Source organism: Schistocerca serialis, chromosome 11 (genome assembly GCF_023864345.2).
Source record: "Schistocerca serialis cubense isolate TAMUIC-IGC-003099 chromosome 11, iqSchSeri2.2, whole genome shotgun sequence".
Lineage (NCBI taxonomy): Eukaryota > Metazoa > Arthropoda > Insecta > Orthoptera > Acrididae > Schistocerca > Schistocerca serialis.
In genome coordinates, this window is record NC_064648.1 from 172,192,029 (window position 1) to 172,202,903 (window position 10,875).

Genomic DNA, 10,875 nt, shown 5'->3' on the forward strand with positions numbered 1-10,875 from the left:
TATACTAAAATATTTGCGTGTACTGAATGCGATAAATTACCCAACATAGATCTCTATGGGAAACATTGAAAGCTACCGACCTCCTGCAAGGAGGGTACGTGCTGCCATCTGTCGGCTCCTTGGAAAAATAAGATTACAGGTTAACTTAAATGCCGCCAGATGTCCACATGAGTTTTTATAATTTACTTCGTTAAATAATTGTCAATTAAACTCACAGGTATGACCAATTGTCACATAATACAAACAAAACTACAACATTGTATAAAATACAACCTATGGCTGGTTAAAAAGGGATGATTTCGTTAAAGAATTTACAAAATATATGGCTGTTCTCACAATGTATACTACCAATACCGTCTTTAAGTATATCGGCAGCCGACGTCGCTGCATGGTCCACGCGATCCAAGCTGACCCGAAGCAATTGTTTGGTCAGGCCATTAATTATCAATTTTTGGAGGGAGGTGTCATGTATGTCATCTCTTATTAGTGATGGACTAAACTGCGATTTTCCGATATCAGTGATTTCTATGAATGCTACTTTTCAGTATCAGCTAGTTAAGGGGTAAACTAGTGATGGGCTAAACTGCGATTTTCCGATATCAGTGATTTCTGTGACTGCTACTTTTCAGTATCTGTGATTTGTCGCAGATAAGGAATCCAGCTCTTGTTTCCCTCCGCACCGCACTCTACCACTGCGATTTCTGCTACTTCTGCGATTTCTGCTACTTCTGCGACTTATCTCCGAATGAAAAAGTTACATGTGTTCACACAGAGAATTGCATCTCAATAAAACTGACATTAGTAAGTGTGTTTTACAATTGTTCTTCCGTTGGCTTTACTTTTGTATTAAAGAAACGATTGTGAAAATATTAATATGTTAGTAGCCAAACAGTACCGTAATAGTTCGTGTTTAGAAAAAGAACTCTAACGTATTGTTATGTTCACAGGTACCCGAACTACATTTCAGTCACTCAGTAAAGCGATAATTCGAAATATTATCGTCAATAGCCACTGCGTTTTTAGACTGTCTTCGTCAGACGAGAGGTTAGTTTCTAAGATTTCGATGAACTTAATTACTTAAATGAGATCGTTCTTGCAAATGTGAAACGTCCCCCATTGAATGGCTTTCATGGCAGCAAATATTAGTAATACTACTTTGTCAATTACATTGCTTGTAATTAGTGACAGCAAAAATGTTTATCCTTTTAATTTTGCAGACGCAGTTCCAACCCCGATTACTGGTTTCTGTACGTATCTATCCACTTCAAGGCTCTTGGGAGAGAATCGTGAATATTCAAGACAGCTCTTAGAGGATTTGCAGTTTAAAAGTGCCATAATTATGAAATAAGTGTGCATAATGAGTGATTGAACTGTGTTTAATTTGAAGTTCTTATGCGATTTTAAAGGAATGTTAAATACAGTGAGTGAATAAATAAAATATTTTACACGTGTTAAGCAGTCCTATACCCAAAAATTTTCCACCATTTAATTACTGGTAAAGACTTGTAAGAGAGTGTGACATGCCGCCGTCCCCCATCCCCCTTTCCACAGAAGCTTGGTGTGACACTGACCTGGAATATAGAGTATGCATTTTGAGCCCGTTATGAAAGTGGGAAGTACAGATCTTAAATCAGGAATCATTTAAGTGCAGTACTTGAAGGTAAACCAGGAAAAGTTTACTTATGAAGGTGCTTGTAGTGTCAGCAAAAAGTTCTTGTGTGCAGTTACTATGTAGAACGCCAGGTGCAAAATTTTCCTCCGTAGTTTTGAACACTGTCGGAACAAAAGCGAGGCACTCATATGATTCAATACTATTGTCTTTGTTTCATTACACTTATACAGATGTCAGAGTTCTGCTGTGTTAACATTGCAAATTCCTGTAGGCAGGTGGAGTATTTACGATAATTGTCATATTGGAAGCAGAATCAAACACATTTTTTAGGTCACTTGTCTCTAAATGATATTTTCAGAAGAAATGGGCAATGCTGCTTCTTATTGATAAAATACATTCAGTTACAGCTGTTTGGCCAACCATTACTGGTGCTGAAAGTGCGTGTCGTCATACAGTATGCACACACAGTCCCAAGCTGAGGCATATTACAAGTGTTAAAACCACTGAGGCAGATTTTTTTTAATATGTAAAGTAAGTTGCCAATAGCTTTGAGTATGAGGTTATTGGACTTGTTTTTAAAAGTAGTGTAGTTAACATAAAGACCAAGTAATACTTCAGTAATCCTGCCGAGATAAATTTTAAGGGCGAACACCTAGATTGTGATGCCAGTATGAAGTCGCAGTTGCAATTCCTTTTCCAGTGCCTAAGTTTAAAATGTATAGGCCCTATGTAATAAGTGGCTGGATTGGAGCAAGCAAGTTGAACAATTCACAGCAGTTTGGTTTTCAGAAGATGGTGACACTACAGCTACATTTAGGGAATAACATATGCATAAAACAGATATTCAGATTTTTCACATTGAAATGGGACTGTTTACCCATGTCTATTAGAAAGATGAAATGTTACACTTGCTCTCCAAATTTTAAACTTGTCTGCAGCCCTTGCTCTTAATTTGGTTCAAAGAAAGACACTGGGTGCTGGAAAGGTACATTCTCACCTGGTGAACTTACCTGCAACTGCAGGAACAAACTCCATTAAATTCTGTATATTTTTAGCTTTGTAAGAGACTTAACAGTGCATTAGCAAGTGGTCTCGGGAAATGCTAGTGAGTACAGTGAGCAGTAACCTTGTGACCTTGAGCACATATCTAATGCCATCTGACTGGCTATTGCAAGGGATAAGAGCTATTTCCTACCAGGTAAAATGCACACTTATAATTTACTGAACAGGTTCAGGAAATGTCAAATATGTGGTGGCAGCTACTGTATTTCTGTTTAAATTCAAATAGATTTTATTTATCTATGGTTTTACATATGGCATTGTCAGTAAATATTAAATTATATAATGTTGGTGTAAATACAGTTACATTGTTATGTAGACAAGCTGTTTCTTCTACATAATTCAGTTTTTCAAGTTACACAGACTGCAAATATTTAAAAAAGTTACAACTTGTCTTATTAGGACACATTTTTTACTAAAAGATCTGTGTTACAGGAAGCATTTTTCTGTTGGTATTTATCTACAGCATTTTACTGACAAATTCATGAAAATGAGCATTTTCTGAGCTGGAAACTTGTACGTCCTGGCATTTGCCCACGGTCTGAAGGAAAACCAGCTCCTCAAAACCCCAGAAGGACGTTATCAACTGTGTACAGTTGTTGTGCTACATATTAAATATTTTATGTTGCAGTCTTGAAGGATCCTCTTCTTCTTCCTCCTCCTCCTCTTCTTCCTCTTCCTCCTCCTCCTCCTCCTCTTCTTCTTCTTGAATCTTGGGTTCGCCTCGTCAGGTTACATGAAACATTTGTACAAGTATGAGCAAAACAAACATGTACACACATTTCACATACCCCACATATTAATCTTGTTATTGAATGAATAATAAAATCTCAACAGTTTAAGTCCTCTCAAAGTGCAGGTGGCTCTTAATTAATGCAATTAAAAAAGTTCTAAATAACAAAGTAAAATTTGCTAGTTGGGATGGTTCATTTTTAGCAGGAGACAGGAACATATATGTATATCTACAATCAACAACAACAAAAAGAAAAAAAATCACTATTAGTGTGCATTTGGAACAAATTTTTCAAACTTGCGTGTGTTCCACCACTGGTCGTGGCTCTTTCTGGTTTTTGGGTCTTAAATTTGGTTGGTATTCTTTGCTCATTCCAGTTTTGATCCACATGTTGTCACCAAATTCATTATGGAAAAGATAGCACAAAACAGATTATTGTATGTCTACAACATCACACATTACAATCAACTTTTATTACATATATATAATTTTTTTCCTTCAGCCTAAGCTCATGGATTATCATTGACTGACTGTCCTCACTTGTAATATTCTAGATGGTATTCCTGTTATTTTTCAAGTCGAGGTGCTCAAGAAATTTCTGAAACATAACTTAAAGTAGCAGGTTTTAGTATAAAGAAATAACACTTCCAGGATTTACATTCACTCACCATTTTAATCATTACAAAGCTTTGTGCCTTAATGGCATCAAATCAGTAACTGTGCTGCATCCAAGTCACAGACCTACTGCTCCCAGTATGACCTGTTCCTCTGTCACCTTTCTGTGGACAAACGAATGAACAAATAGTTGACGATCTATAAGATTTAAATGTAGTAGTGGATGATGATGAAATTCTGGTTAAAAATATGTGGTCTCTGCCTCATTAAATTGTTCATTACCGTGCATATATCAACAAAACTAAATCTGTGTTTTTCAACAAACAGAAACTAATATGACAAAGAAAACACAGTCTTGGAAGTGATATCAGTGGTCTGTGTTACCAATCTTTTGATGCTAGAGATGTAACTCACATTTATGCCAAAGTGAAATACTTGCAGTAAGTGAAAGGTGTCTGCAACAAAAGGAAAAAAAATTAAATTTTAGTAAGCCCACAGTGTATGACGAATGACTTGTTTGTGATCCTTTATAGTGTAAGGATTATGCTATTATCTTAGTGCAATACATTATAACACTCAACTTCGCACAGTTACAAAGTGAATCAGAGCCCAAACATTTCATTTCATTCGTGTTCCTAGTTATATCCCATACATCCTAAATAACTTATTCCGGCAAAATTATTCTTAGCATGGAATTATGAAACACCAAAATACTCACATATTTTACATTTTGCTAATCATCATACAGTTGTGTGGTCTTGCTTGCTTGTGTTGAAAGTGCCCAGTTACCTGCATATAATAATAATACAAATGAGTTCACAATTTTCTACAGGACAACATGTGCTCGAGAAGAGTAAAAGGTTTCCTACACATATTGGACACAAATACTCACATATTTTACATTTTGCTAGGCATCATACAGTTGTGTGGTCTTGCTTGCTTGTGTTGAAAGTGCCCAGTTACCTGCATATAATAATAATACAAATGAGTTCACAATTTTCTACAGGACAACATGTGCTCGAGAAGAGTAAAAGGTTTCCTACACATATTGGACACAAATACTCACATATTTTACATTTTGCTAGGCATCATACAGTTGTGTGGTCTTGCTTGCTTGTGTTGAAAGTGCCCAGTTACCTGCATATAATAATAATACAAATGAGTTCACAATTTTCTACAGGACAACATGTGCTCGAGAAGAGTAAAAGGTTTCCTACACATATTGGACACAAATACTCACATATTTTACATTTTGCTAATCATCATACAGTTGTGTGGTCTTGCTTGCTTGTGTTGAAAGTGCCCAGTTACCTGCATATAATAATAATACAAATGAGTTCACAATTTTCTACAGGACAACATGTGCTCGAGAAGAGTAAAAGGTTTCCTACACATATTGGACACAAATACTCACATATTTTACATTTTGCTAGGCATCATACAGTTGTGTGGTCTTGCTTGCTTGTGTTGAAAGTGCCCAGTTACCTGCATATAATAATAATACAAATGAGTTCACAATTTTCTACAGGACAACATGTGCTCGAGAAGAGTAAAAGGTTTCCTACACATATTGGACACAAATACTCACATATTTTACATTTTGCTAGGCATCATACAGTTAAGTGGTCTTGCTTGCTTGTGTTGAAAGTGCCCAGTTACCTGCATATAATAATAATACAAATGAGTTCACAATTTTCTACAGGACAACATGTGCTCGAGAAGAGTAAAAGGTTTCCTACACATATTGGACACAAATACTCACATATTTTACATTTTGCTAGGCATCATACAGTTGTGTGGTCTTGCTTGCTTGTGTTGAAAGTGCCCAGTTACCTGCATATAATAATAATAATACAAATGAGTTCACAATTTTCTACAGGACAACATGTGCTCGAGAAGAGTAAAAGGTTTCCTACACATATTGGACACAAATACTCACATTTTACATTTTGCTAGGCATCATACAGTTGTGTGGTCTTGCTTGCTTGTGTTGAAAGTGCCCAGTTACCTGCATATAATAATAATACAAATGAGTTCACAATTTTCTACAGGACAACATGTGCTCGAGAAGAGTAAAAGGTTTCCTACACATATTGGACACAAATACTCACATTTTACATTTTGCTAGGCATCATACAGTTGTGTGGTCTTGTTCACTTGTGTTGAAAGTGCCCAGTTACCTGCATGTGATCAAAATACAAATGAATTCACAGTTGTTTTTTTTCATGAAAACATATGCATTAGAAGAATAAAATGTTTCATCTACATACTGGACACACACACTCACATGTTGTAATATTGATAGGCATCATACAGTTGTGTGGTCTTGTTAACTTGTGTTGAAAGTGCCCAGTTACCTGCATGTGATCAAAATACAAATGAATTCACAGTTGTTTTTTTTTTCATGAAAACATATGCATTAGAAGAATAAAATGTTTCATCTACATACTGGACACACACACTCACATGTTGTAATATTGATAGGCATCATACAGTTGTGTGGTCTTGTTCGCTTGTGTTGAAAGTGCCCAGTTACCTCCATGGAAGCAAACCTCACACGGGTCCAGAATTTTCTGCAAGACAGTGTATGCATGTAAGAAACATATTGAAGATGATAATTATTCTTGTTTATATACAACTATTCTGATTATGATTAGTTCAACAATGTACTGTGTTCTAATGATGTATCACTTACCAGCACTAATCACAGGTACCATTGGCATTCAGAAATATTAGTTTTTCTATATTCGATGGCTTGAGGCGGGTTCTTCTGTCATTTATTAAATGTCCAGTTTTTGAGAAGACCCTCTCACAAGGCACAGAAGTTGCTACAACATTAAACCTCTCTTTCACTACTTTTGCAATGGTTGGGTATATGTATTGATTTTGTCTCCACCATGCCAGAGGATCCTCATTTCTACTGATGACTGAGCTGTCAATGTACCTTTGAACCTCTACAATAGCACATGACTGTACTGTGCCCTGTGGCTGTGCATGTTTCACTAACTTATCGAATATGCCCCACACAGAGAAGGATTCAGTTGCCAAATTGTTTGGCTCAACAGATTGTGAAGGCTGAATACCTACTGGCCTACATTTTTCCAGTTTCTGGGCAACAATATTAATTAATTGTTTCTTCGTGTTGTCTGCTGCTGCCTGGTTCTGAAATGCCAGCAGTTTGAAACGTGGATCCAGCAGAGTAGCAAGGGCAATGGACTTGCTCTGCTCAAGATTCGAAAACCGGTTTGTAAGCCCTTCTTTTAGTGCCAAAACAACTTTCCTTGAAACTTCATGTAACTGCATTTTGGCTATTTCGTCACATACTGCCAGAAGTCCACGTGTCAGGACTATAACCTGAAAATTGAGACAAATATGCTAACAACTACACAACATATAAGGAAAGTATACAATAAAATGACATTGAACTTACATGAGCCAAATAAAGTAAATTATTAACTTACCAAGCTGCCAGTTGGGTAATCCTCTGCACTGAGCTGCCTCGAAACCTGCTCAAACGGTTTCAAAATTGAACAGAGTTCGGAGCAGATTTCCCACTCATCATTTGACAGTGACGGAAGATCTGTGGGCCTGTTACAAAGGGCAACTGTAATTTTCACTGCCTCTGACAATTCGACAATACGTTCCAACATGAACAGGGTTGAATTCCACCTTGTGGGCAAGTCCTGGATCAATTTCTTGATGTTTACTTTGCCACTGTTCTGTTGGCATGTTAAGAGCCGCTCTGTTGCACTGCTGCTCCTTTTAAAAAAACCTACAATTGTCTTGACTTTCTGGTGAACTTCCTGAACATTTTTAAGTGCATCCTGCACAACTAAATTAAGAGTGTGAGCATAACAACCAAAATGTTTCCACTTGAGAATGGTGGAAATAGCATTTTTTATATTTGGTGCATTGTCCGTGACTACCATTAAAATTTTGCCACCAAGACTAAATTTGTCTGTAATTTTAATCAAAGCTGTGGACAAATTTGAGCTGGTATGGGCACCACTGAAATGACTGCATTCCAGCAGTACAGACTGTAATCTGAATTGTTCATTTATGAAATGTCCAGTTACAGCCATGTAACTTTCATTAGAAGCTGATGTCCAGCAATCTGTTGTTAGGCAGATTGTCTTTATGCCTTGCAGCTTTTGTTGTACTTTCTCATTTGCTTCTGCATATGCTGCTGGCAACATTACATTTGTTACAGTCCTTCTACTCGGTATTTCATAAGCAGGATTCAGTGCATGTACAAAACTACGAAATCCTGAGTCATTTACAATAGAGAAAGGTTGATAGTCTTTTGTGAACAGACCCATTAATTTGCTATCCACCTTCTTCTTTTGAATCAGTCCCATCTTTTTGGGAACGTATTCTGTGATGGCTGTCTGATGCTGTGATGTGGAGGGAACTGCTTCCCCCTGTGTGCTGCTGGCTGTGGTGCCTTCTTCTGGCAACTCCACTGCAAGAGAGGCTTCACCTATAAAACAATAAGCTGAACATCAGCATACAGATTGTGTCAGCAACAGAGGCAGGATATACATTTAGAGTACAATTTACTTTCCAAGTATTGTATGCTGATGACATGACACTCTTCACTGATGGAGAAAATCAGAAATATATTTTAGAATACTACAAAGTTGTAAGTGAAATGAGCAGTGACTGGTGCAGGGCCAATCAATTAACAATACATAAAATAAAAATGGAGGTAGTTTACTTCACCCTAAAGACATTTAAACAAGACACAAAATGTGTTAAATTACTGGAATTGCATTTACATCAAAAACTCGCATGAGATAAGCATATAAATCATCTGTGTGGCAAACTTGCTAGTACTCTCTTCCTACTACACAACATGAGATGCATTATTAGTAAACATTTATCAATTTCTGCATATTTTTCTTTCTTCCATTCACGATTGCAGTATGGAATACTGTTTTGGGGTAACTCAGTGAATTCAAGTATCATCTTGAAGTGGTAGAAGAGAGCAGATGTATATTGCATCCACCACCAAGACAAAGCTGCAAAAAAACGCTTTAAAGAATTCAAGATAATGACTCTGCCCCGTATGTGTACTTACATTAAGAATTTTAATTTAAGATCACAACTCCATGCTCATAACATCCAAAATAACAGTAATCTAGATCTTCATACTCAAGACTGACATTAAATCATAAGAACAGAAAGCAATCTATTAATGAATAGTTTGAAGCATCCCATAGAATTGTGGTTCGAATGTATGCTATACTTCTCAACTGATGAGTTTCTAAACAGTGATAGACAGGAAATATGCACTAGCAGTAACCAGGTGGTAACTACATAATGAAGTATGACTATAGGTGTGCGACAGTAATGTATAAGCATTCACACTTTTTTTCTACAGGGTAAATAAGATAACACATAATTATGTAGATACTTTTGTATATTATGTTATAAATGTAATTAACTATTACTACTGCTGTTATGTTAACACTGTGCAGTACCACTGTAATTATGATTATTTTATTATTACCATTATTTTAGCATATGTATATTTGTCCTGCACATAAATACTTGCATAATTATATTTTGCTTTTATGTATTCAATTATTGACGACGCCAATTGTATGGATGACATACTGATAGGCAAATAAAGATTCTGTTCTGTTCTATTAATTATACGTGCAATGTAAACCTTTCCTCGCGCCACTTCAAGTTTGAAATCTTATACAACAGTAATTAAGAGCCACGTAAATACAATACACCATTCAGATTTTAAATTACATCGCACTTCACTCGATGTTAATTTGGTACAATCAAAATCAAATCGCAGCCTTGAGTTACACTATACAGCAACAAAAAAAAAGTGGAAACTTATTTCTAATTAATGTCTGAAGTAGAACATAAATTTCAGGGAAGTGAACATCCACGTTCTAGTTTAAATAGAGCGGGCTCGCGGGTTGCTTTGCAGCCTGTTACACTACGCTATATATTTTCAACACGAAATACTTAAAGAAGCTGAAATCTTCACTATAATTCGGACAGTTAATGTCATTTAACTATTCTAGGAGCAACTGCGCAATTTCCACAGGAAATGGTCGTGTTGGATGAAATTATAAGTGTTTCCCTGTGTAAATGTTGTGCGCGCATGTTGGTAACGGCTGCGTCGGGCTTTTATGTCGAATTCTTATTGGCATTGCCAACAGCACAACACAATGGCGCACATTTCAAGTGCCACGGACGGCGAGAATATCTCGTTCAAATTTCAGTTAAGCTCGATGGGGATTATTACATTTACAAACGCATATACCATAGGTAGAAAATTGAAAGTACAATCCTAGCCCCAAGAGTAAATTTTCTAAATGATCTACTTAAAATATCACACAGCCTAGCATGTTGTTTTCTTGGTATTAACAGCGCTGTTTTAAAAAGAGTGCAGACAAAAAACAATTAATCATCCCATAAATCAATCAGTTGTTGCAACGTACCTGGCTCTGGCAACACAGGGTCGACGGATCTTGAAGAATTTGTCGCAAAGTTCACCATTACATGCGACCTTTCGATATGTTTCTTCAAGTTCGTCGTGCTGGTTTTGTACGACAACTTTTTGCCGCATAAACCACATTTCGCAAACTCTTCATCCAGAACAGTGAAATGATTCCACAATTCGCTCCTCCGTGATCGCTTCATCTTGGCAGAAACAAGAAGTAAACCCTTGAACGACCAGAGACGAAATGGAAGAAAATCAGGAAATACTGTCCCCACTCTGGGAATTTTCAACTAGTTGGGAAAATCCCAGTAATGTAGACGTAACTAATGGGATCGAATCAGCCGCCTATAACATAGGCCGTGGTTCAATTCTTCGACCATACATCGA

General features: G+C 36.7%; 1 protein-coding gene and 1 long non-coding RNA gene across 47 annotated transcripts; one reads left to right on the forward strand and one right to left on the reverse strand.

The window, feature by feature from the left end:
• Positions 1-710: 710 nt before the first annotated feature.
• Positions 711-1,400, forward strand: LOC126426862 (uncharacterized). Its single transcript, XR_007576447.1, has 3 exons — positions 711-801; positions 948-1,044; positions 1,218-1,400. It is a non-coding gene; the product is annotated as an uncharacterized LOC126426862 (long non-coding RNA).
• Positions 1,401-3,743: 2,343 nt separating this feature from the next.
• LOC126426884 (E3 SUMO-protein ligase ZBED1-like) lies at positions 3,744-10,584 on the reverse strand. 46 transcript variants are annotated; one of them, XM_050088953.1, is made up of 12 exons: positions 10,487-10,584; positions 7,481-8,499; positions 6,715-7,373; positions 6,486-6,592; positions 6,131-6,199; positions 5,959-6,027; positions 5,782-5,852; positions 5,434-5,504; positions 5,086-5,156; positions 4,912-4,982; positions 4,434-4,474; positions 3,744-4,183 (listed from the first exon to the last, which is right to left on the reverse strand). In XM_050088953.1, the coding sequence occupies exons 1-3, from the start codon at positions 10,542-10,544 to the stop codon at positions 6,720-6,722; spliced, it is 1,731 nt and encodes a 576-aa protein (XP_049944910.1). In that variant the 5' UTR covers positions 10,545-10,584; the 3' UTR covers positions 3,744-4,183; positions 4,434-4,474; positions 4,912-4,982; positions 5,086-5,156; positions 5,434-5,504; positions 5,782-5,852; positions 5,959-6,027; positions 6,131-6,199; positions 6,486-6,592; positions 6,715-6,719. The 46 variants fall into 46 exon arrangements, with proteins under 46 accessions (XP_049944910.1, XP_049944891.1, XP_049944914.1 ...); XM_050088934.1 differs by having other exon boundaries at positions 4,302-4,474; XM_050088957.1 differs by having other exon boundaries at positions 4,302-4,474; positions 6,486-6,600.
• Positions 10,585-10,875: the final 291 nt, after the last annotated feature.